This window comes from Pieris brassicae, chromosome 1 (genome assembly GCF_905147105.1).
Source record: "Pieris brassicae chromosome 1, ilPieBrab1.1, whole genome shotgun sequence".
NCBI classification, from domain to species: Eukaryota; Metazoa; Arthropoda; class Insecta; order Lepidoptera; family Pieridae; genus Pieris; species Pieris brassicae.
Window position 1 is genome coordinate 3,304,726 of NC_059665.1, and position 26,999 is coordinate 3,331,724.

Genomic DNA, 26,999 nt, shown 5'->3' on the forward strand with positions numbered 1-26,999 from the left:
GCCACACAAACAGCCAGTCACGGCATAAGAAGGGTGAGAACTGTACACCACTCGAAACATCTCCTGGACAGATCGTGAATGAGATCACTACGTCTATAGGAAAGACAGCCTCAAACCGACACCACGCCCAAAGACATCGTCCAGTGCAGTGCTACTTACTTTTACCCTTTGAAGGTCGATTGGATTCATAATGGTGCCTTGAAAGAATTCCACAGTGGTAAAGTGTCTCTTGAACAGGCCTTCGAGCTCCAGGTCGGGCGGTTTCCTGCCATCAACGCTCAGTTATCACTACGGACTAAAATTGGCCAGACCGCCGCCTGTTGCGGCCCGACATTACCATGCAACTATATGGAGAATCAAAATACGCGGTCGTGAAATGGGACGGGCCTGCCTCCCTTACTACAGCTAATGAAATCAGCCGGATGTTTCGGAATTTAACCAAAGCAACAAATGTTTCATTGGCTGTAGTCCCTTTGAAGCAAAATACCACCGCCCCATTAAAGCAATGATTGCATCAAAAGAATCGTAATACATAACGTGAAAATATCCTACTGTGTACTATGAAACAGAATCTTTAGGGTAGAAATCTGTTTATGCACATAAATAAAATTGGTTTTCGCGCATCAATGATAAGGGCCGTGCTCGTCTAATGCCTGCGCTATGTACTTCTAACCTTGACTCTCTCAAGGTCCACGGCATTCATCATTGTGCCCTGAAAAAACTCGACGGTGGTGTAGTGACGTTTCAGTAGACCTTCCAGCTCAAGGTCAGGCTCTTTTCTGAAAGCGTCCGGTTTTCACACATGTTACACCCCCCGTATCAGTAATTTATATACCTTGGTTGACCACATAGTAATGATATTTAATTATTAATGTCTTCTATCTAAACTTAGGATAATTTTAACTTCTAGTACTCTTATAGAAACAATCACATAGAAATTCTCATATATACAATCCGAAATAAATTACCTGTGTAAAAAAACCACCTCAACATCCACATCCTCCCTGTCCTCATGTAGGAAGTCTTTTAAAAAATGGCTCACCGATTCGTACGTAATATGTCCACATACAACTATATGCCTGAAATCATTTGTTTGTATTAAAATACCAACCCAACAACTGAATAAAACCAACTACTACATTGCATTGACATACAAAGCTGGGTGAAAGCAAGCTCAGATTAATTTGTGAATTTACTATTAAAAAGTTTTTTAACTTTACAAAAGCTACGTAAAATTTATTTATAGCTTTGAATTTATTTAATTCACTTTCATTTAATCAAAAGCAATAACCATTAAGCTGTACTTATATTAAAGATAGAATAGAGTAGAGCATAGCAATTTGAAGTTTTATTTAACACCTGGGACCACAGACAATACAGAACACTCAACAAGTTAGACAATAAGGTATTTACGTCGCAACAGGGTTAAATAAAACGGTTTATGATAAAGCGAGATTTAATAACACCACTACATGTGTCAACGCCTTTATTTCTACATAATAAACCTAATATTCTAAAGTAGTGATTGTTTAAAAAAAATAAAGGCGCCGTGTGTAACAACCTCCATAATTAAATTTACAGCTTTGTTCATCAGTTTGTGACTTGGAAGCAGTTCATCATACTTTAAGAGATTTAATTGATTGCAAATAAACTTGTCACAAATAGGTGAACAAACTCAGTATCCTTCAGGATTGTGTAGCTATCTACCACACTAAAAAAATATAAATTAATCACGAAATTTCATATTTTTAACCGAAATAAAAGTAATCACACCACAGTAAAAGTCAGCACACAAGAGAATGTATGAATGGTTATGTTGTCAGCTTCACGAATGATTTGAGATATTGTATAAGTATCTTTTGTATTTGACTTCAAAGTGAATGTCCTAATATATACTTAAACTTGTCTTCATAGACAGTCTAGCACGTTGAAATTTTACAGGTCTATCGTTAGCTATAGTTTCAATAAACGGGGACCGCCTTTATATGCTCGAAGCATGTCTTGTCTTTATGTATTACACACACGATAAATTAACAAAAGAAATATTTGTTTAAGAAGGTAAGGCACAGCGAGTGAATGTGGCAGGATGTGGATGCAGACACTTATCAGTGTGATTCACAATGATGGAGGTTTGTGACAGACATACAAACATGTGGAGAAAATAATTATTGTAAGTTCAAGCAACGTTCACAAGTAAAGAAAAGAAAAGGTTAAACTCAAACGTGACTAGCTCCATGCAAATTCTAAGGTGTGGCAAAGTACTGATAGTAAATTCATCATAAAAAGTAATAAATCTCTACGAATATTATCATAATAATTATTAGACACGACGAAGTTAAAAAATAATTATTATTTTATATGAGTGATCGTGTATATTTTCTAAGATGATCTTGATTGATTCAAATGATAAGTCGATAACTAATCTAATTTGCGTCAAATAACGTCCTCAATGCACACAGCCTTGCCACGCTCTATGAATTTTTTTACGAAATCAAATTAAGTACACTAAATTACCGGAGGGGGTTGAACAATATACATTACAATCTGGTAGAGGGTCAACATCAAGAGTACAATACAGAACATTAATCGTGCAGGGAGGGAGTAGAGAGGAGGCGAGCGGATGGCACTCACTAGGTCGGATGGGCCGCATCAACAGCCCCCGAGGGCCGCGCAACGGCCCACTGCCGCACTCTACGGCCACGGCTGGGGAGCTGTCGACGCACACACGACAACTCCAACACACTACTGTACCACGCAACACTGAACTCGCCGTAACTAAGCTTTACGTTACCATTAACATTCATTACACGTACGTACATGTACACTAACAGAAAATAATTTAACCTATGGACGAGCGTTACTAGCCACTATCTGCTGAGTCTATTCAACTGAAATTAATTCAAAGGTACAATTTACAATCAACACCGACTTAAGACAACTCGCGGGACTCGCGCCCCGCTAAGATAAAGTGAGAACACAGAAGCGTGCTAAGAGAGGAAAGGAAGATATAGATCACAACACGGAACACATTCAACGGATCGGATTGAAGACTGCGGCTCACCTGCGTCCCCGCTCATTCTTGAGGGTGCCGCCATACTTGGGTCTAGTGCCGATTAAGTCAATTATCTCTGGGATACAACTGGCAAATATCGCCTAAACGCCGACAGACAAAACAAGACATTCACATTCAAGTCGAGTGAGTGGTGAAGGCGCGGGAGCGGGTCGTTGGCGCAAGTCGCGGCGGGAGCGCCCGCGACCCGCTCCAGGCACACTACGACGGCAGGGCTCCAAAAGCATAGATGCACGCATACGCACACCAACAATAATAAATCAGTCTTTTTAGATAGAGGTATAAAATGTTGAGTAATGACGTATTGATCCGACAATGATGATGCCTGTGTGTATTTTGTTCTAATGTCAATGTTAACTCTGTAAGTGACACACCTACCGTATACAATACATAAACAATGCCAAAAGATCTCGTGTGCGTATGCAAGCAATCTAGCTTTGAAAGAAGACTATATTATATTATTGTATTATACTATTATTTATTCCTATAGGGACTATACGATGTCACCAACGCTGAAGGCTCTTGGTGATACTGAATAATCACTTTAGAAAGTTGAGCCCTGCTTGATTATTACCTACGCTGAACATTTAGTCCGCTTTATATGTCGACACTTGAGCAAAAGATTTTAGTGTTCGTTAGTTATAGGTTTATTTTTTTAGAACAGAAATGGAAAGGCATCATACTGTTATGCAAACATATGTTACAAGTTCAAAGCGGGCTAAAGGTCTCGCAGGATGTAGTGTGGTATCGGCGGTGTCCGTGACGCGGTGGGCGCGAGGGGCGCGGGGCGGGCGGCCGCGGGGCGGGCGCGGGCACTGGCTGTGTGTGACTCGGGACTCGCGGGGTGCCGGAGCTAGCGCTACAGCGTGGCGGCAGGCATCGTGTGCAAGCGAACAAACCAAACATCACTACTTTATTGACAGCATCACAAATCATCGGCTCTCTCCATCTAGTCTCGTTAGAGGAACAAAGCGCAATGGTATCTCGTTAGGCATTAAGTGCGTCGGTCGACCGCGCACCTGTCGGCCGACAGGGGCGCGGCCGCCGGGATCTATCTCGTCGAGCATGCGCCACGGCACCGAGAGACCGATTTTCTATTAATAAATTTCATTAGCAAACTCCGCATTCAATCAACCAAGTCAGATCGAAACCGTGAGAGGAAGCCGTGTGGAGCGGGGGCGTGAGAGCAGGGTACCTGCGGCGGACGTCCTTGTTGTATCGGCCGCCGTATTTGTTGCGCTGCGCCGCCAGCTCCGTGATCTCGGGGATCCAGCTGGCGAACACAGCCTACGATACACAGCAAACACCGTGAGGTGAGCGACAGACCCCGCGCGCCCGCCCCCCGGCCCGGCCCGCGGCCGTCAACCCTCGCGCTCGCACAAGGCTGTGTGGTTGAGTGTCGTCTGTCTGCGTGTGGCTGTGGCGTGTGTGGACGGGTGCGGGACTTGGGTGCCGTGCCGAGCTACGCTAACGGGGCTACAGCCGTGAGGGACTCGTGACCGGGGGCATGCAAAGCTGGACGTTCGCTAACTGATCGATGATAACTTAAAAAGAATCTGACGCCGGTTACTAGAACTAATGGACGATCGATATAGACGCATGGTAGAACACGCACACGGGGCGACCGTCTCTAGGGCGTGCGGTGAGTCTCGCCCTCGCTGCACGTGGCCGCCGGCCAAGTGCCGGGGGGGCGAAGGCTCGCCCTACGCACGTCGAGGGATCGCCGGGTGCGCGCGAGTAGATAACACAATACATCTGACGGCACTGAGCAAGCTTCTGATGATGATATCACATCGTCTGTGAGATTGAGCGAGTCATGCCGCGGCACGGCGAGTGAGTCGCTTCCTCTCATCTCAATCTAAACATTAAACAGATACCTTTTTCCATGTTCACGCTTCAGCTCGCCACTGTACTTGGACCTACTTCCTACCAGCTCTATAATTTCAGGAATACTACTAGCGAACATTGCCTGCAACAGACCATGGCGTCGATCGAGGAGTCTGCGCGCGGACACCATCGTGTGGTGCACGACAATGTCCTCGAGTCTCGGTAAAACTAGATGATACAGATAAGTGTAGCCGGTAGCGGAGCAAAAATAAAACATAAAGGATTGTGTTGTCTACCGGTGATGTGAGCAACTGAACACAGCCAGGCACAGGTGCGCATGCAGAGACCGCGAGGTGGGTGGGGGGAGGGACGCGGCGCGCGGGGGCCGGCCGGGCGGCCCAAAGCGCCCCATTGCCCGAGCCCATGGGACTGACACTCCATTAAGCTTCAATGTCCGGAAGCACATTCGTGGTCCAACAAAGCAAAAGAAAACAACACTCATGCAAAGTTATCACGTGAAGCTCCGGAAGATGAGGTCTCGTAAGCAGTTAGAAGGATCATGTTTACGCTATCCCCGAAGAACTTGCCACAGTTTAGATTGTATGTTTTGTTTCCAGTATCTTTTGCACTCTGTGCATGCTCGAAGTCCAAGGAACGTAAACGATATCAACAAAAACAAAGCAGAAGAACTTCGTAAACAATGTAAACATGAGATAACCGCGAAATCCTAGGAATTTCAAGAGAAGGTTTGGTTTGTTTATTGAGCAGCTCCCGTTATCGGCTCTCGATCGAAATATCTTTCATGCTCTAAGTGCATTCAGGCTTATATCATACGAGCTGTGCGTTAAACGTTACTGTATCTACCAAGTCCCTTATGAAAACGACATAGAAATGTCATATATGTATGTCTTTCCTTTTGCTTTGTTATTGAATAGCTTACGCAAGGAATAGCAAGCGATACGACATATTGACGTTCATTTCTATCCAATAATAGTTAACATTATGATCTAATACTTGCGGCTCCTTGCAAAGTCAATCTTAATATTCAGAGAATTTGTTGTATTAGGTACTTATATCTATGAAAAAGACAAAAAGAATGAAACTTACCAAGCCGACGAGGAGAAAAAAAACCAAAAATGTTCTGCCAAGTACTGTTCGACAGAACACATCACCATAACCTACTGTGGACATTGTGACTATGAGAAAGTAAACACAAGTCCAATATGACAACGATTGCGCATTCTCGAAATCTAGCGGATCACCAGAATTTTCCAACTGTAACAAAATACAGTAAGGAAATTAACAGGTTGGCACCTTAAATTCATTTGTTTAGTAGTATTAAGCAATTAAAGACGAGAAAATGAATGTGTAATAAACCGCATATATTAAATATGCAGTTCATTACATACACACTTTATTTTACTTATAAACCAGTTCCTGCGCGTAGTTTTTAAACTAGATAGATTCAACTATTAGTAAAAATTATTTAAATAAAATAAATCCGTGGCGCCACCTAACCTTTTTAGGTCTGGGCCTCTGATTTCTGTATCTGTTTCATAATCATTTGTCAATCTAATAAGAAAGTAGGTAATCAGCCTCCTTTGCATAACGCATGCCCTCGACTTTCTGGGTCTAAGGCAAGCCGGTTTCCTCACGATGTTTTCCAACACGCTTCGTGCTAGATGCCCAGAATGTCCATTGGTACACAGCCGGGGCTCGACACTACTACCTCAAGAGAGTTGCACGCTGAGGCCACTAGGCCATTACTGTACTTGATTTCAGCATTATAACGACATTCCTGCATAATTACTTATTACATATTTGCTATGATAATATTGAAATATAATTGCAGAGATTACTGTCCGCTATGCAAATACTTCACACGTTTGCTATGCGATTTACTAGAATAATAGAAGTCCCAAGTTTCAACAAGTTTAAGTCACATAACAGAATTAATAAGCTCTAAAGATCTTTATGGATTAGATGATAAAAACTGTGACAAAATATTTTGACTATTTAAAATACCACAGACATTTAGACTCTTAAATAGAAGATTTCTAAATTGACGCGAACCTTAGAGAAACTGTATTTTTTAATTGTAATAATAAAAAGGTAGATCGCGTTTAAGAGTTGGTACGTATACTTTTATATTTTACGCTTTTATCCTTTACATAATCTACTTTTATGAAAATGCTATCTTAATTTTTTTAATAGAATTCTAACCATTAATGATTGGAACATGTACGACTCACCAAATGAATAATACCGGCTGCAGTAAGCCACACTGATATAAATATAGAAACTAATTGCGCCAACCGAATTGAGCTTGAGGTCTTTAATATATTGAGGTACTGCAAAATATCAGGCACGGTCATTAAGCGTAGAGCTCGGAGAAACCTTAGCCCTGAAAGTGAAATTGTCTATGGTTAGTTTGTGAAAATAAAATAAACTTTCTTGTGCGATACAAGACACCTTTACAATACAAAAGAATTTAAATTAATAATGTAACATTCTTGCTAACAGTAATTATAGTGTATGCTGAGATAGGGATGGTCTGTCGACTCGCAGTTAACCATTACAGTCTATGATAATTTTGTCATTTAAACGTTTGATAGCCATGTATTTAGTATAAGCGTCAATTTAAAATTATTTATTATTCGTTCCGCGGGAATAACAGTGAACATAGATCACCAATCAATCATTATCGGTACGACCAAAAAGTGTCTGTCTCGTGTCTGTGTAGTGTTGCATACTGTATTCGAGATTATTAATCGTAGTTAATACTTTGAAAAAATCTTAGATTGGAATTGTTTAACTGAACCCAATTCATAAATCCTTACCTATCCATGTTCTATCCAGGTATATTGATACAAATGATGGGGGTATCGTGAAATAATCTACAAATGAATACATCTCGAGCATGAACCACAGTTTGTCACTAGCTGCTATAAACTGAAACAGAAAACAATTTTTATTTTAAACTACCCTCATTTCATATTCTAAAGAGTTAGCTGACTATAATATTGCTGATATTTAGGCTTTGAGTTGAGTATGTCCTGTATGTCAAAAACGTTTTTAATCTTGACATACGGCAGTAATAATACTTACCGACTCTCGACTTTGAATCTTATCTTTTATTTCAGAACGCTCAATTATCTTTTTTTTTAATTTAACTTAATTTAATAACAAAAAAATTAAAGTTTTACCAGAAATTGCCCATCGACACGCCGTAATTATATTAATATAAATACGGCATATACTCTAGCATTATATCTATAGATACAGAAACTTGCCTGCATGCGAGTAACGGAATGTACACAACGCTGTTATTCTCCTTCATTTATTACATATAACATACTTACTCGTATAAAAAAGTAGACCATAAAAAATATGTTAAAGGCAAGGTCAATTTGTTGAGTTATATTGTCACTCCATTTCTGACATCGCTCCACCTCCTCACTGAAAGAGACAATTGTTATACTACCGTATTTCTTACAAATTGGTCACATCGAACGATCAAGGCATCTAACAATATCAGCTGACATATACAAAGAATGCGAAATAAGAACAGAAATATCCGCAAATAGATACAAAAAATGTGATCTTAATTTGAATATTATTCCGTATTTTGTCGTTAAAATTAAAAAAAAGTCCTACTATAAATCTGTCACCTGTCATAATTGGCAGTTAGATAATGATATTTCTGTTCTCATTTTAAACGCACATTTAAAGCACAGATCTATACAGCAAATGTTACGAGTAACACATTCGACAGTCACTCACGTATTCCTTATGTTATCAGCATTATTGAGATATGTATCAATTAATAAGGCTACTTTTAAATAGTATATCATAGAAAATAATTGAAACGTTGATTACCTGGATGCGTCAATGAAGTAGATGATGAGCGATGCTATGCTTAGAATGAACACCAAAACTACCTGAAATGATAAAAATTAACATTAATAAGTAGTATGGACATATCTGAAACCTCTTTTAAAAAGTAAAAGTTTTATACCATTCACAATAAAGTTGGCCACAGAAACTATTGTAGTAGATTTGGTAGACCAATATTATTAATACTATGTTATATTATATATACATAATATATTATATTATACATAACTTACTATGTTACTATTTTTCTTTATTGATATGGTTGCTTTATAGGTGATCAGACTGACAGACGTTGTCTATATGTTGATGTAAGTAACGCCCGGTTGACTCACGATGTTTCATAGAAATAAATATCTATAAGGTTTAAAAAAAGCTTTTACGGGCATCACGAGTAGGTTATTTAAAATTTCGTGTTAATTAGTTTATTGATAAAGTGTTCACGAAGCAAAATATTTTTTGTCGTGAAGGGCATTTTATTTTGAAAATTTATACAACCTTGAGGAAAAATGCAAATCGCACCAGTGTATGCCCACGCACGTATCTCATTTTGCTTTATAGGAGCGGAAAAATGAGACAAAATGACTCAACTGTACCATGTTCTATATAACGTGGGCGATATTAGTAATGAGGGAAATTCGGGTTCCATTTTAAATAGACTGCATATGTAGATTTTCATTTTAAATACTATATGATATGTATAAAAAGTATTGATATTCCAGAGCGAATTTTCAATTGATAAATTCTTGCAGTTTTTTGTAACCAATTCCAAAGCTTATAAGAGGTATAGGTGAGGAAACACAAAACCTAACATAACGTTATGTCGAGCCATTGATTATGTAATTTCAAAACTTCACAAGAAAATGTGGAACGTTTCTGGGTCTGTTTCATTGATGATTTTAATAAACAAGAAGCTGATCGACTCTTTGTGCCAGTCGACTTTTTGGTTCATATACCATGGAGGTGCTCATGTGGTTTACTCTGCCATGCATTAACAGCGCATACAGAAATCCAAACGTATCCAGCCGCTATCATACGCAGTCCTCATGGTTAAAATTAAGAATAAATAGGAAAATTCTTTAATAATTTATAGGTGTATGCCATGCGATCAATTGTATGAATAATATACATCATTAATTCGAAGGTTGCAGACATAATTTTAAATTAAATGCTACATGATATCAAGCTTTAATCATACTAATTGATATTCAACGTGTTCAATTGTTTATGCGTCAGGCGTTGTTGTCCGGAGTCATCTTGAAGGCTGATGTAAGCTCTATTTTTACTCTAAGGCTTCATGGACGCTGTTTTTGCTGACAAATTATTATATATAGGCAGGTCCGGATTTAGAAATCTGGTGGCCTCGGGGCAACAAAGGAGTGGAGGCCAAAACTATTTTCCAAATAAAATTAACTTATTTTTTTTAAGTCGATTTTTTCAATCAATAATTTAATGTGTAACCAAATAGATTATTTTAGTATTTAACAAATATATCAAAATGAAAGTCTACTAGTCGGAATTTCAAAAACATTTTTTTTTCTGAAGTCTCTATTGTGGGGGCCCGGCCTGGATTTAGGGGATCCAGTATATAGGTATTCTTCATTACGGTTTAAACAGCGAAAAAGTAAGAACATTACTCATTGTATCTAACCTATGATAATGAATAAAATGTTAACTGTAATTATTAAATTTAATTAATCTTAAATTAATTGTAAATAGAATAAATCAAAGATTAAAATACATTTCCTCGCTTTATTGCTTAATCTTTAAGCTTGGAAGGCACCAGCTCTGGCGACTATCAGATGCCAACTTAAATCATCCAATTTTCATTATGTATATTTGATATATTGTACATATAGTCTAACAAAGTGGAGCCGCTATCCCATTGGATAGTAAGAATTTATTGATGAATTCAATGTCATTTGACCCAGTCAGAAGTTACTGTATGCAGCGTTTCGGTCCTATCAAGTTGCGAAGATTCTGGAAAAGTCTTTGGCTTGTTCGGTAACAATCAATAACAATTTTAAGTAATTAATCAAATAAGTATTATTTTTTCGCAAGCTTAACTATTTTTGTTAATTTCAACAACCTTTAATAACTTGGACACGCTTGAGTGATAGAAGGTAGATGAAATCCATCAACGTCAACACCAGCTTTTAAAATTAGTTTTTAATGACTACCCGCTATTTTTATCAAAATAAACTTTGAAAGGCTTCGATTTTTAAAAATATTTTAAATATGTTTTTTTGGCATTAGTACGATATCATGTTTTTAACAATTTAAGTTTGGTTATTAAACAATAATGCATATTAGATTGTGACATCACAATCCAATTACATTGGTATAATTGAATTATATGGACTCACTGGGTCATCTTTTTCTACTCGCCTTGTTAGATGGGGTTTCTTATGGTCAAAGCCAGCTTATTACAAAGTAATACTCTTACATGTGTTTAAGACGTCGTAATTCTTAGAGTCTGTATTAGACGGTACAGTGAATATTTTTAAATTTTAATGCTCTACTGGCTTTTCATCTAATTGTTAGACTAATGTGGGTAGTACCGTCTACTCATACAGTAGGTACAAAATTAAAATCGTAGTATGTGTCAGTTGCTGTGTAATTTTTCGGAATACATTATTATGAGATACATATATATTATCTGTTTAATATTATACACTTTATTAAAATTTATTTTTTCTCGACATTGTCGAATTGGCATATTCTGTAAGGATAATGTATGTATTTCTGTAATAAATATATTACATAAAATATACATGAAGGAAATATTATATAAAACTTTAGTGAGTAAGTATTATGAAGTTTTGTATAGGAAAAATTTAATTACGATTTGAAGTTATAAACGTGATTGTTTTGGGGCGTTAGGGAAAAATTATGAGAGGGAATTTTTTCTATTGTTAGTGTTCTTTCTTTTACAAACGTAGAATAAGGCGAAATTTTTATCTATTAAAAATAAATATTTTTTTCTTGTTACGTCAAACAAGTATAACTCCTAAGGCGTGTACATAAGTACACACACGGTTTTTAATTTATATGCAGGTCCGTGCTTAATATACCTCATACGACTCAATATATACAAATACAACGCTGTATATATATATTAATGTTATATAATATCACCTCTTAGAGAACCAATTAAAAGTTATAAATTATTACGAAACTCACAGATTTATTATGCAATGGTGCACAACTGCAAAAATACAAATACCTTCGTTCCGCGATATTTTAATGTATGAATGATGATTTAATGTTATTTAATTTACAATAAGTTTAGTTCTCAAAGTTTATTACTGTTAATAATCAATCTATCAATTAATGCCGTAATAGCAAAGGTTTTTTTTTTCAGAAAGTTTCGATTATTTTCTAAAAATAAAGACAAACATTGGGTTATGTAGTATTGGTAGTGCGAAACTACGGCACATTAGCCATAATGGTCACGATCTCCAAGAGGAAATCCAGCACAAAAAATAAACAATTCAGATTTTTTTCTCACGCATTCAACGTCATGGAAGTAATCCCAATAGCCTTTCCATCGCTTTTTATAGCATTTTTACGAACCGGTATTACGATTGAATCGTATAAATCCTAATGATTTCGGTTTGTTGGTACTAAAACGGTAAGAGATTTACCGCCTTTGTTGACCGCGTCGTAGGCAAATTATATTCGTAATAAATGGCCGCGTTAAAATCGGACATTTAACTTTTACGATAATCTCGTACTAAAGTCTCGTAGTAAGTTTATTGTTCTTGGTAAGTTATGATAGGGTTTACTTTAGCAAGCTATTTGTCAAATGTCAAGTGTATGTTAAATCCGGACATAATAGTACTTTAGCCACGCATTACACAAGTTTACGTTAGACGATACAGAAGGTTTTGTACTTTACCCTCTGTAGGTGTATCTTTTTTATTGTTCCATATTAGGGTTGCCTGGAAGAAATCGCTCGCTAGCGATAAGCCCGCTTATGCTTATAACTTATGTAACCTGCTTTTTTTTAAGTTTGATTTTTTATATTATGGTAACGAATTATTATTTACAATATTATTAGGTACAATTATTATTTAATAATGGTAAATAAAACCTTTACAAATAACACTAAACATTTCAAACATTGAAAAAATCTAGCGAATAGTAGAATTGGTAATTAAAATAACACGAAGAACTTAATTAACCAATACATTTCATTCAACTGAAAAAACCCTAAATGATTAGTATTTTATGTCATTGGTAGAATCCATCCCCATGGATGCAATATAATGATAGTACGAATAAATGACATGACATATGACAGTAATCGCAAACTGACTTCTACGTATATACTGTAATATTTATGAAAAACGCAGTCTCGAATGTAAGTCGCATAAGGCATTAAAATTCCCTCTGTAACCGTAAATCAGTCTTTATTAGCATTAGATAATGTTAATTAATGATCCAACAAAGATAATTAAAACTCTGAGGACTGCTAATCTCGTTATTATAAATGGGAAAGCTATTAAAATAAATGCTTGATCATTGATAATAATAAAAGAATTTTGCATATTACAGACTATTAATTTAAAATCTACATAGCATTTCGCTATACTGTTATAGAACCAGTCTCCTGAAAGATCAAACGCTAGTCCCGACATTTTATCGGATTCAGTCATTCGTATTACATTTGATGGATTCAGCATATATTGTCGCCCTTTTAATGTCTATATCTGGGTAGTATCGGCACATGGGTTTATTTAATTGAGATCGGAAATAATAATACGAAGAAAAGTGGCTGCGACATTAAAATTGAAAGGCTTATATCATAATAACAATAAAACTTTATTCATGACAGAAAAATACAAAATTTATATAACCATGTAACCCTGTGTTTTGGGTAACTAGATTACAATTATACCATGGTGATTTACCACGGTATAATTGTAATCTAGTATCTGGAACGTGGTATAAGTCTCAGTATTATGTCCAAACAAAAGATGTATGTATGAATGTATGAGTATCTGGAAGGGTGTGGCTGAGAGGTGTTATAAGCGCACTCTGTGTCTATATTAGTTTATGGGACCTCACAATCATACCAGAATACATATTTTAATAGATTTTTTTAGTGATTTTGTTGATAGTAATACATAATTTTCACGGACAAACGACCGATCGCCGTTTTTTTGACACAAGTTTGTCAAAATACCTCGACTGAAACATGACTACTGACTGGAACTTTAAGCTGATACATATTATGCAATTTTGATAATAGATTGCGGCGTTGATTATAAAGAGAATCACGAATTCACAAAGTTAGGCCTTGAATTGAAGTTTATGATAATGACAATATTACCAGCCATAGATACAATTTTTAAATTTGGTGGTATTTATCCTGAGTGTATGGATTGAATATATCCCGTCCGATTAGTGTAATAACAAATAAGAAGCGAAAACTTTACCTACCCTCAAATACTTCAACTAAATTATTCCCAAAATTATAGGCGTATTATCTCGTAATATCCTCACTTAAATAAATTAGCCTCATAGTTTCGCACAAGTTCACCTAAAATTATTTGGAATGAATCCAAGCGACACTCACTAGATCGATTAAGGCTGTATTTCGACTTTATTTCTATTCGACAAATAAAGCGAGATTGAAAACTTTCAAGAATAACATTCATGCGAAGAGCAATTAAGAGAAATTGTTAAAGCTGGGGGAAAAATTACGTTACATTTTTATTTGAATTGAGAAGAAATAATATTTCAACAACCGGACGTTTGCTCACGCCGATGTTATAAAGCTTCGCTGGTGCATTTTAAATTTTGTTAAAAGTTCACCAGAGGTTATAAAAGTACAATTAGTTCGCTACTTTACCATTGTTACGAAACACTTTTCGTGTCGTGACTTTTGGAACTGTAAACAGATCAATAGCCACATTATTCATATTACTTCTATAAATTTAGTAGTAGTCTACGATAGAAAACAAACACGAAATTATTAAAGGTCACATTTTGTAACAGTTATACATGCGTGTTTTTTTGTACTAAATAAGCAAACTAGATATTGATCATTCTAGCTATGGAAATTGTCGATAATCGAACCAACATAACTTTTTTATAATATATTTAAACAACCGAAACTGGCGATACGAAAACCCTGTCATAAAATTGATGGATCTTTAGATTATATTTTCGTAGTGTATTGATGTAGAAATATATGAGCTAGTATATCGACAATGATAGGCGATGTCACGCGATGTGACACGGCCGCGGCAAATATAGAACGTGTAAAAATAGTACCCTCATACTGTGGACACTGCGCATACAACTCATAGTATTCATAAATAAAATGCGGTCTTGGTACTTCATAGGAAAATATACGCTCGTAGACTTATTTAGACCTATTTTGTATAGAGCTTTGTGGACCTCGGTTTGTATATAAAAGAAATGTATTACCTAATATGCCACGAGAACATACATGATCGATTATTTTATATTGTTAAAAATCATGATCAAGTCAAGCAATTTCTAACATATAAAATATTTGATCATAAACAAACGAAGAATTAAGCGTTTCGCGAATTCAATCTGGGCAGCCAAATGCAGGGTTTCCGCAGAGGAATTTTGCCGCTCCATTTGGACTTTCTTTTGAGGTTTATGTTTTTACTTGATATCAAGAATATTAAATTAACTAATGCTATAAAAATCTATTAAATTACATGAGGATACTAATACATGTAATAGTTTATTTAGAATAACATAATCTATATCGAATATTGTATAATAATCTTATAAATTGAATAATAATAATTCCCTAATACCTGAATATACGTGGACAAATTTATTAATATTTTACTACTACATATTTTATACGAAAAGGGCAAATGACTGAGTCGTTATTTTAATACATGCGTACTGAAAAGATGTGATCTATCGATTTATAGCGAAAAGTTCAATGAACTTCGACTTGTGATTATATAATCGGGCATCTATCTCTAAGGGACATTTATTTATATCTAAGATCTTCTTTACAAAATCTTTGACAACAAAAGAAACGAAATCTTATTAAATAATAGAACAAGCTCGTAACTCAGCGAGTGTAATTGCAAAGAGCACTGAATTATTAAGGCCACGCCTCCTAAAATATAGCATTTTCTCGATTCTTAGGAAGAAAGCGTTTCCCCAAAGACATGACCTATTTTATAAGAATAGTTTTTCGCCGAAGACTTGCGGTCAATCACCTCCTTGAATACTCACTCACTTAGTGTCGAAGACTCATACTAAGTATTCATGAATTGTCACATTACAAGAAACATTTATATAATAAATATTTCTAAGCGCAATTGTGTATTGCCATATATTCGTATTTATATGTACTCCTAAAACATATAGTTTCATTTGTGAACGGTGGGCACTGCTGAGCACTGTAACATTTAAACCGCTTTAGATTTAGCGTAGGTTTTCCTAACACAGTCATGTGACCTAATTTTTTATTGACCTATTTTTGTGACGAATGCTTTTGTAGGCAATTGATAAAAGCCAAGTGTATACTTATAAGCATCCCAAGGGTATATATTCCTGCTCTGATAGTATTGTAAAAATGTTTTTGCATTTCATTCTATTAGATAAAAACCTTTTCAACGTTAAAATTCGAGTTCTAATTTAATTGTTAGATAGCCATTAATAATTTTGTAAAGGGAAATTGGAATAGTTTTCACTACCAAACTTGAAACTTATGGTATTTTAAATATTAATTACGTTAGGTCAGCTTAAACAAAGACTTTGCATTGCTTGTAAGTGGGGCCATAAAGATCAATTTCTTTCAAATCCAGAGATGGAAAAGCTGTAATATATGTGTTTTTTTATTACCTAACATATATTAAGTATTATAAGTTACGAATGTAACACATACATGACGCATGTTTCTGTTTAACAATACGTTATAGAAATTAATAAAGTTTTTGTAATTAATCTTAGATATCTGAATGCGCATACGAAGTAGAAGATACGAGCCTACTACAGACTATTGGGTTGTTGTCTATTTTCGTTCTTTTTCTTTTCTTTGTTTGAATATATAATAGGTTATAATTTTAATTTTAAATTGCAAGTATCACGTGCGGTTATGTTTCAAAACAAACATTTTATAAATACTCATAAAATTATTGTATGTAGACGCATGGGGACAGCTGACATGGCGACGAGCCAATGTAAAACTGTAGTATGCCAAACGTGGATTGGTGACGAACATATCGGAACTCAGTAGGAAGTCACCTCGGATCGATTTAAGTGCCTTAGGACGTGTACTTTGATCATAACGAAGGGCATTAATCAAAGATACAGTATAATAAATATTATACGAAGTTGACACCGAATATGCTCGCTTTCCTTGATATTATATCTTTCTTTTTCCCTTTCATTATGCCAGCGTAGGTACCAGTCAGTAACATCGCTACTCTACTTTCCTCGGTACGAATAAATAGTCCTGTCCAATTATGATTTCTAACATATTATGCTGTCTGATTATGGTCTTACTCCGAATCCGCATGTCAAAACGAATACCTCTGTAAATCGCAAAATGTTGTTATAGATCAATAATGAGTAACGTATGAGAAATTTTATCATGGAAAGATTGAACACGAAAAATTAAATTTCACTTTTAAACCACTTCCAGTCGTTTAGTTTTAAAAATATCAAGTTCGTATTGATTTTGCAAAATTGTTGAAGTTATTACAACCGCAATACAAGTTTAAGTTAATAAATACAATGTTTAAGTTTTTGTTGAAATAAATTTGAATTTCGAATTTCGTTGCGTGTCTATTTTTAATTGTGCTATAAAAATATATTGATAACCTGTGTGCAGCGGTGCGTTAGTCGTTAATCTAATCTGTCTACGAGTCGCATTCTGTTAAAGAAGACAAATTTGAAAAGCGAACACTGTTTCTTAACGACGCGTCATAAATGGCGACAAAGGCGTTTTAAGCGACTCTCACAACCGATTAACCGTCCTTCAACCCTTTGGACGGTTGTGTTTCTTATAGTAGCGCAACTCCTGTGAGCCGCACAAGTGGCGGCAATCGATAGGACTCCACCCATTGACCTATTTACAGGGATTAGGGGCGCTTCAAGCTTCTCTTGCATTTTTGTCAAAAAGGCTAAATGCGCACACATCTGGAACCAATACCTAAGCTTATTTTAAATCGAGAATAACATTTTTATTGCAACGCTATTTGGTTTAGAGATTTGTCATTAAGTTTTGGGTCAATTTCTTTTCGCATAGATATTTTAGGACTGTTTTCACCGTGTTTTCAAATATGTCACTACTGGGTTACATATTTTAATCTACAAAGTCGTGCCGAATACCGATATCTACGTTGTCCTTGGAACTATCACTTCGCCATACTTGGTTTACGATCGCATATGGAACTAAGCCTACAAATGCGACTCGTAAAGTACCTACAATTTATCAAAAGACCGTTTTTATAATCTTGATAGCTTGGTTAATCACTTGAATCTACCAAGTGACCAAGATTTTTTTCTTTGTTTCTTCTTCTTTTCTTGCATTGTTTTACAGATATTGGTTACACTGTTCCTGTGCGACGCTTTCTAGGTAAGAAAAAAATTCGTTCAATAACATTCTATAAAAGAAATAGTTTCAAGTCGCAACGTTACATTTAATTGCAACTGTAATAAAATAATAAATGAACAACCAAAAGCTCGAATTATTATACCGTATAAAAAATAAACCTAGTGAATTCAAGTTGTTTTTGCTAGGTTCTATTGCAAGTCCACTTGTGAGATAAGAGCCAGCACTGCCTATTTAAACCGTAAAGCTTTAACTGCCGTCGGCTTTTAGCGGAGTTTAAACATCATTAATAATTGCAAAAACATCATTGTATATATAATATAAAACAGCAGCTCTAAAAGGCCTTTTGAGCCTTTTTGAGTTTGTGAACAAGTGGTCATGTCCACGTATTACCAACCTTAATATTAACCTCATTTTATTTTTTAATTAAATAAACGGGACAAAACAATATTTAACCACTTGAGGGTTTAGAGCGGCCCTTATTTCAAAATCCAATACCTTTTTGACACCCTAGTTTTACCCTCAGTCTGTAAAATATTTGTAGTATATAAAGTGAAAGAATTTATAGCAATAGTAACAATATAAACAAATATAAGCAATAGTATAAATTAAATAAATAGCTTCCAATCCGGCTTTTTTATTACGTGTCCATGTAACGATAAGTATGACCATATGTACAGTTTTAATCCTTTTGATATAGGCTCTGCAGACTGGACAAGAAGATTTTCGTTTATCAATATTGGCAAAGGACTCATGAATAATTAATTTAATTATACACTACTAAATTAAAAATAACCGTGCTTACGATAGAAATGCACGTTTAAACGTTATTTATTTAAGATTAAAATACATTTAATAGTTGTGTATACAATACAATGAGAAATAATAATTTAAAATTGGAATATTAGAATTATTGCATAATGCGGGTATCTATTAAAATTATAAACATTTTACAATCAAAATATAATCTATTTATTGTGTAATTTTATTACGAGTCTACTTGAAAAAAAAATACGATCACGAAAGTAGTTCTGATTGTCTTGTTTAATCAGTTTTTAATAAACTATATATTAAATGTATAATAATTTTATATTAAAAGGTTTAAATATTCCTTAAATTGCTATGGATATCCCTACTTTTCTGGTATTTGTATTTTTAAATAATAGATCTTAAGAAATTATACGCTACTTAAAAATTTCAATTCATTTCGTAATCGAGGTTATAGATTGGTAAATTGAATAAAAATGTGGTATTAGTCAACTGATATCTATCCAAAACGCTAGCGCATTCTTGAAATATCAAAAACAGGCTTTCAATTACGCGAAAATCTAACATTTTTTTGGTAGATAGTTCCTTGAATATTTGCCATTCATTTCGAGTGCGAGACTATAAATAAATAAGCTATCCGCATTGCACACTTATAAAATTTTAGACAGATATTTAAAAAAAACGTGTTTTACATTTTTTATTTTATATAACAATTTAATTGAATTATACTAAATACGTATAATTTTTATTTGCAATTTTCTTAACCTACAAAGTTATAATAAACATAAAAAAAATATTAAAAAGAAAATTTCAAAAGTTACGTCCCTTTACAAATTAACATATAACATTAAGACTTGAGGTAAAGCTCCATACAATGTAGTTTCTTCTAATGCACCCATAGAAGAAAATTGTCTTTAAATGAGTCATTGTATTCAGAAAATGATTTTATTATTTCATCATTTTAATAAATAATATTAATCACACACTTATTCAAATATTATATCTTAGAGATTTGTTGCCAAGTCTCGTATTACTAAGTTATATTTTAAGAGTGTTATTTACTTTCTCGAATATTCGCGTGGAAAGATATATGTATCCATCGAGATACTTTAGTTTCATTCAATGTAGGAATTTATAAACAGATAAACAGTTTTAACTAAGATTTAAGTAATCTCTGTTTTGTATCATTATAATATTATAAAGCTTTAGAGTTTTGCTTAAAATTTAAATAATAATAATGTATATTATATTTAGCGAGAACGTTGCAAGATATAAGTTCATTGAGATTATGTTAACATAATATATTTTATGTCAGGTATTAATTGTTATTTGTAATTAAAATAGACCTAGGCAAGTAGCGTTTTCCAGGAAACTTCGTCCATAATATTAAAACCTAAATCAGTCATACGTATTGATTAAAACCTGTCAAAATATTACCTTTGATCAAACTTTTTTTTTAATTATACCAAATAGGTTTTTGTTGATGTTTTGGTTGTATCAACGAATGTATTTTTTCCATTTTCAAGCGCCATTTTCAATCGGGAAGTTGTTTTGGCAAACGACATTATTTCCTTGCCAATAGCGTACGCAAACATAGATCGTATTGAGATGAAAAGGATGGAGTATATTTATACAATCGTTTTATCTCTGTCTTGTAGAATCGTACATATCATTGAACGAAACGAGTGGGTTTCGTACTAATATGATATGAATGTGAAATATTACTCAGCATAAAGTGCACTAAGCCAAATGGCAAATATATATATATATATTTTCAATATAAACAGCGTATAATAATAACACTTTATTAATTAAAGCAATTAAATTATTATTTTACAATTGATATACCCAGTTAAAAAATATACTGAGTAAAAGTCGCGTAAAATAATTTTTTAATTTAATATAGATAACAAATATTTGATTGGAGTTTCATAAATTTTGTTTATCTTCAAAGTTGAAGTAAACTTTACACTAATAAATGTCATATAAAAGTAATTAACGTGTTTTATAACGGAAAGAGAGAACACTATCGGAAACGAAACACTAGATTTATAAGTTTTTAACGGAATACACACAAGTCTTTAATTATTGTCATAAAGATATGATTGGTTAAAATTTAAAATATATTATAAGTAAAATTGTAACATTTGTCTAGTCATTACCAAACATTACCCGATAACAAAATTAAAATTGCACTATCAAAATCAATTTATATCTAAATCAATAGAAACTAAAGTTACTAAAATAAAGAAGACATGACATGCTAGAAACAAATTTAATCCCAATTCCGTTAGCTTCGCCGTAAAGAATGTCTGGAACAGAATTAGACAGGGAAAATCAATTTGAGACCTCTCACCTATGCGACCTCAATCGATAAAAGCATAAATGTTTAAAAAGGTGACCGCTTTTTCAAGGAATCCCGTATTATATTCTACGATTGGACTTTTAAAGCTATTTTTATTCTAACACTATAAATTGGAATTAAAATTTATTCATTGAATACTTTATTGGTTACAATACCGTATATTGTCATATTATATAAATTACGCGTCACGTCCTTTGATCGCTATGGATTCCTAAACTACTTACCCGAATTCAATGAAATTTGCATACCCTGTGCAGTTTGATCTAACATAAAAGATATGATAGCTTACATAGATATAATTCTACTGTACGTGTGACACACACACACAGTGACATCACTGAACTCCTCTTAGACGGCTATACCGATTTGAATTAAAAATTTTTGTATGCGTTTGGGAGGAGTTTCATAGATTATTTATTATCCTAATCAGGTATTATATAGAATGTGCTATGCTAAATTGAGGCGCCTCGATTTAGGACTTGCTTGAAGAAATACTAAGCGAGTAGGCAGTTTCCTTTTTTATACATTTCATACCTATTATATTAAGTTACATAAGCATTACAATCATCACCTTTCTGCAGTGCCGCGACCAGTTTTTTTTTGTATAAATCACATTACACTTTCCTGGGCATTTTTCAAATCTATTTAACGTTATCATTAAATTACGTAATACCTGTCTGTACGAAATTTGTCTTACTTATCTTGGGTACCCTTTGGTGCAGTAATAAAAACGATGTTAGCAGTTTTCGTAACAGAGATCGATGCATCGTAAGTCGTAAACTTTTTTAAGCATTTTTCTTTGCTTTAAAGGAAAGCTCCAAAAATGTTATGAAAAATAATTAATAATTTGTTTTTTAGTGATATTAATTTATTAACACGCAAATACAAGTCGTAGTCAATGCCATTATTAACAATAAATAAAATGTCGAAAGCTCTCTACACACTTAAAAGCGCAAAATATAATGCGTCGCGTCATTACTGAAATATAATTATGCCTCTATTTTTAATTATTTTCACTGAATGAAATTTTTGTGTTGCATGAAAACTGACCTACATTTTATGCCGTATCGATTGAGACGATTCCTTGGTAACAGAACATTAAGAAAATATACTTCAAATTGATAATTAGGTTACAGCACGGTATATCCCCCTTTTGTAGTATATTTTACAAATAAATATAAGTCATACTCTTTATAAATAGAACCCCAATTTATTACTTCCAATTATAAAAAAAACAATTAATGCCACATCACATAGACACCAAATGTGTCACACACTTAAAGTTTTCATGATTAGCCCTGAAGGGACTGAAAGCGTTTGAGAATAGAAAGTAAAATGAAACGTTGAACTAAGGCCTATCGATAACGAAATTAGGTCAGGGTCCATTGCTCGTCACATACCCACTGTCAGGAATTCTTATTTGGTTAACGTTCAATGGATCGCAGGTGAACGCAATTATTTAATTTGGTAACTACTAAATATTCAAAACTGACGTCATTTACAAGACAACCTGAGTATTCAATGATTCAGGGATGGAGTCAAACGAACCGGTTTTTATTCATTGCATATAATTATTCATGCTTCTAAAGATACGGTAATGAGATATATATTCTAAGTGCCTTCAGTTAATTAAATGCTTGCATTATAATTCTACCCTAGTCTGGATGGTATATAAATAAAAGCTATCTCGTACATAATAAATAAAGAGTTCGCGCTTGCGTCACTATTAAACGATGACGTCACGGACGATACATAATTCCTGGCTTCGCTAGATACATAGCAATAGGCGCCCCTATTAATAGGCCAATTAAATCAATTCACAGTTAGCATAGTACTTACATAAGTACGCAATTGTACTTGTATTGCCAAAAGATTTGTTAATTATTTTTCAACAATCTTGTACGTTACCTATTTTAACAAAATGTATACTTCGGTCATATATAGAACTTGAACTTATCCAATATTATATTACGGTTTAGTATTAATTAACATTGTAATTGAATATGGTTGTTATAATTTATTAGTAGTCAAATACTGGGTACGAACAACGAAACAATAACATGAGATCCCAAATTGTACATTGTTAAATTTAAGTGGTATTGGTAGGACTACATACAAAAGATATAAAACATACAATATATATACAGTGTTTCAATGTAATTAAATTTAAAGTTTTGGGTGAAATTTAATATGAAGAAACACTGTATTCTAAGTCTCGAAAAATGTAAATTGCTTTTCGCGCTTTTCCTCCGCGGTTGATAAATAATGATATATAGAAAATGTACTTACCAGTATACGTCCAGTGGTTGTTTGGCCGGAGATAAGTTCGCCTGCCCAATCCTTGGCCTCTGTCATAAAAGTGCCTTCGAACTCCTGTTTTCCCTGGCGGGCCGCCTTCTGCTCCTTCAGCTTCGGGTCGTTGGGAGACAGCTCCGGCTCCCGGCGGCAGCATACGAAGGCGCACGCCCGCCATAGCAGCACCACCAGCAGGCCCGCTAGGAACGTGAAGATAGAAGATAGGAGAAAACACCACCATTTTCGGACACTGAGGCAGTCGTCGTCTTCAGGTATCGGCGCGGTTGTCGCCTCTTCCTCGGACGAAGCCATTCCCCGAGGGCGCGAGGCATCCAGGCAGGCGCGCCATGCACGTGCTGATGCGCGCGCGCTCGCACGTCAGCCCGCGCACGACCGAGCGTCGAGCGAGGCCGAGGGCGAGTGTTCGCCGCGCTGCCGCTCGATGCCGCGCGATCGATCCGCGCCTGCGCGCCCGCTACCGTCCGCTCATGCTGACCCGCGACCCGCGACCCGAGCTTGTCTTCTCTCCCGAAATCGTCACGCTGCGACCTCTACCCACCCCGTTTTCGATAAACACCTTGAATGCCACTGTTCCAACTTGCGTCACGTTCGATCAATCTGCCTTTCTCCAGCGAACGCTGCTAGCCTTCTGTGTTTCCGCTTCTCTATCTAATTCAAAATATAGGTCGGTAACACCGCTGAAACTTAATTTTTCTTCGCTTTAATGAAACGGGATTTTATTTCGCGTTCAAATGTGTAATATCCTCGCCTAGGTCAAACTTGTAGTGACTGCGCGCTCGTTCAAAGGCTGTCAGCGAACTGAGTTGCCAGTTGCCACATGCGGGCCGAGGCGATTAAGTGGAAGGTTTACTTTGTGGGCGGGATGTCTATGTTTCCTAGTTGAATGGAGTACTACGCCCTCTATGTGGCGCTTTGTGCTACGAAACTCGTAGACGTTTAGGAAACAGCTACGATTGTGAGAACGTGTCGTTTTGTAAGGACGCAGCAAAAGCCTTTGTTTTTCAGCTCCCATTTCCATTGTTATTAGAGTTTGAAACGTGGATTTTTTTTCTGTAGGTGTTTATGATGCGGCATTAACTTAATAGCATGTTTTTTGCTTTTTATAATGAAACAGCATTTATGTAACAAAAAATATTTTTACTTGTTCCCATAGATATGCAACCTACGTATTTATTTAAATAAAATATTTTTTATAAGTATTTTAAAATATGAACGATTGACGAACAAGAACAACTATAAAAGTTGCAATTCTTTTCCTATCATTTTTCGATTCATGAAGTAACTTTTAAACGTTTTAAAAAAAACACGTTTTTTAAACCATGTCGACAGACAGGACTATGACACAATAATATTAGTGTTAGGACGTGTATGTAACAGCAGATTGAATTGTAATTATTAAAGTAGCTAATGAGGAACTTTGCCACGTAAAGGAAACATAACACCAATAAATATAAATTCGAGTGTTTTGCACGCAGTCTTACTAGTCGTGATAAGCCCACAAATTACTTTAGCTCTGGGATTATATTCTGTTCAACAGTTTTACCATTAGAGAATCGTAGAAAATTCGATTAAAACAATTGATTAACGATTCCATTTAAGATATTTAACAATCAGGTTGATGGTCCCAAACATTTATCAAATCTTAAATTTCGTGTACCTTCTAAGAACCCCAGGCATCCCATCATTCCATTTGTCCCTCCTTTCCGAATAACGCGTTTTGGCGAGCTACCGATATTTAGATTGAGCATTCTGATAAACGAGCTACGTCTGGATGTCCATCGATTTTGGTTTTGTAATTTTAATTGTTTTGTTTAATATTTGTATTAAAATTATTTCGTGTATGTCCTGTTTGCCTATAAGTGCTTGTCACATTAAAAATTGTATTTTCTGGTTCTTTTACCAATGTATCAGAGTTCCGAGGGTTGGCAAGCTTGTATCAATAAAAATACAGTTAAAATAAAAAACTTATTTGTTGAGCTAGGGAAGCACCAGCTCTGGGAACACCGGCACTATCCACCAGGCGCCAATTTAAATTTTTTGCGCTTGAGCACTTGAACCCCACGACCCAAGAGTCTCTACTCCAAAGGGAACAAAATCGAAGTTGGAGGAAAGACTCTTATATTTGTGCCGTTTATTATTTTCTGCCTGCTCTGCGGCTGCCCCACCTTTCTTGCTCGTCCGAAGGAGGTGAGACGGGGCAAACGTGTCCACACAAGTAGCATCCCATATAAAAGACCGCCCCATTTACCAAGGGATCAAAGACATCCCATCCGCCCACTTGCCATCGTTTCTTTCGATGCCTGTTGGTTCCAAAATTGCTGAAACATTGACCGAGGCAAGAGAGCGGCGTATAATGTCGTTTAGCGCGACGTGGCGAGAAAAATGACATATATTCTTATGGCAATATGGGCCATTGTATCCAAGGCTACTTACTTCAAAGCCAAGGGGACACTTATGGGTAGTACATATGGGCACTCCTAAGCGGAGGCTGATGTCAATGCGAAGTGATTCAGGGTCCAAAAGGGTGCCAGCGTTTAGCGAAGGATAAGCATTAAGCCAATGACTGGCTACCCTAATCCCCACAGACATGAAATAATAAAAATGTCGAAACCATGTAACCAGTAAAAATTTACATAATTAAAAGCGATTTTTCTACAAATATGGTTTTAAATAAAAGACAGGACACCAATAATAAAAGTTTTTCTTCTAAGATACATTTAAACTTAAACAAACATTAATTTTATTAAATTTATACACATAAAATACATACATTATTTGTTACAATTCAATTTATTTTCTTAATTTAAAAGTTCATATAACAATTAGTACATACTTTCTACAAAATCATCTATAAACTGTATAATTATATTTTCTTTAACTCTACAGCCAATAGAAATAGTGATAAAATCTCTGTTTAATAAATTGAAAATGTATACCTTTATGTATAATAGCCTTACAGTCAATGAATGTCATGTTACCAATTAGCTGAATTTAATTTATTATCTTATGAAAACAATAGTATGAAACTGAATATTAGTTACAATCTTGTTGATTTGAAACCTTTATTTAAATACATTCTCTAATTTGATAAGAGAGTTTACAGTATTGATGGTTGAACATTCAATGTTTGACAGTTACGTAACACTTAATAAGTTTTCATTTTGTGTTGGTTATGTTTTTCGTAAATTTTC

General features: G+C 35.1%; 1 protein-coding gene across 23 annotated transcripts in view; it reads right to left on the reverse strand.

The window, feature by feature from the left end:
• LOC123720004 (calcium-activated potassium channel slowpoke) overlaps nucleotides 1-24,630 on the reverse strand; it is a 39,327-nt gene extending 14,697 nt beyond the window's left edge. For 12 of the 23 annotated variants that reach the window (XM_045676590.1, XM_045676560.1, XM_045676572.1 and 9 more), the window contains exons 1-9: nucleotides 23,782-24,628; nucleotides 8,777-8,838; nucleotides 8,260-8,356; nucleotides 7,738-7,849; nucleotides 7,150-7,301; nucleotides 6,005-6,172; nucleotides 4,948-5,039; nucleotides 969-1,079; nucleotides 160-265 (exon numbers count right to left, since the gene is read on the reverse strand). In XM_045676590.1, coding sequence (XP_045532546.1) covers nucleotides 160-265; nucleotides 969-1,079; nucleotides 4,948-5,039; nucleotides 6,005-6,172; nucleotides 7,150-7,301; nucleotides 7,738-7,849; nucleotides 8,260-8,356; nucleotides 8,777-8,838; nucleotides 23,782-24,099 — 1,218 coding nt within the window. In that variant the 5' untranslated portion in view covers nucleotides 24,100-24,628. Of the gene's footprint in view, nucleotides 1-159; nucleotides 266-673; nucleotides 780-968; nucleotides 1,080-3,061; nucleotides 3,154-4,265; nucleotides 4,358-4,947; nucleotides 5,040-6,004; nucleotides 6,173-7,149; nucleotides 7,302-7,737; nucleotides 7,850-8,259; nucleotides 8,357-8,776; nucleotides 8,839-23,781 lie in introns of all 23 variants that reach the window. The other 11 variants (XM_045676462.1, XM_045676416.1, XM_045676518.1 and 8 more) reach the window with 8 other exon arrangements.
• Between the last annotated feature and the right edge of the window lie 2,369 nt (nucleotides 24,631-26,999).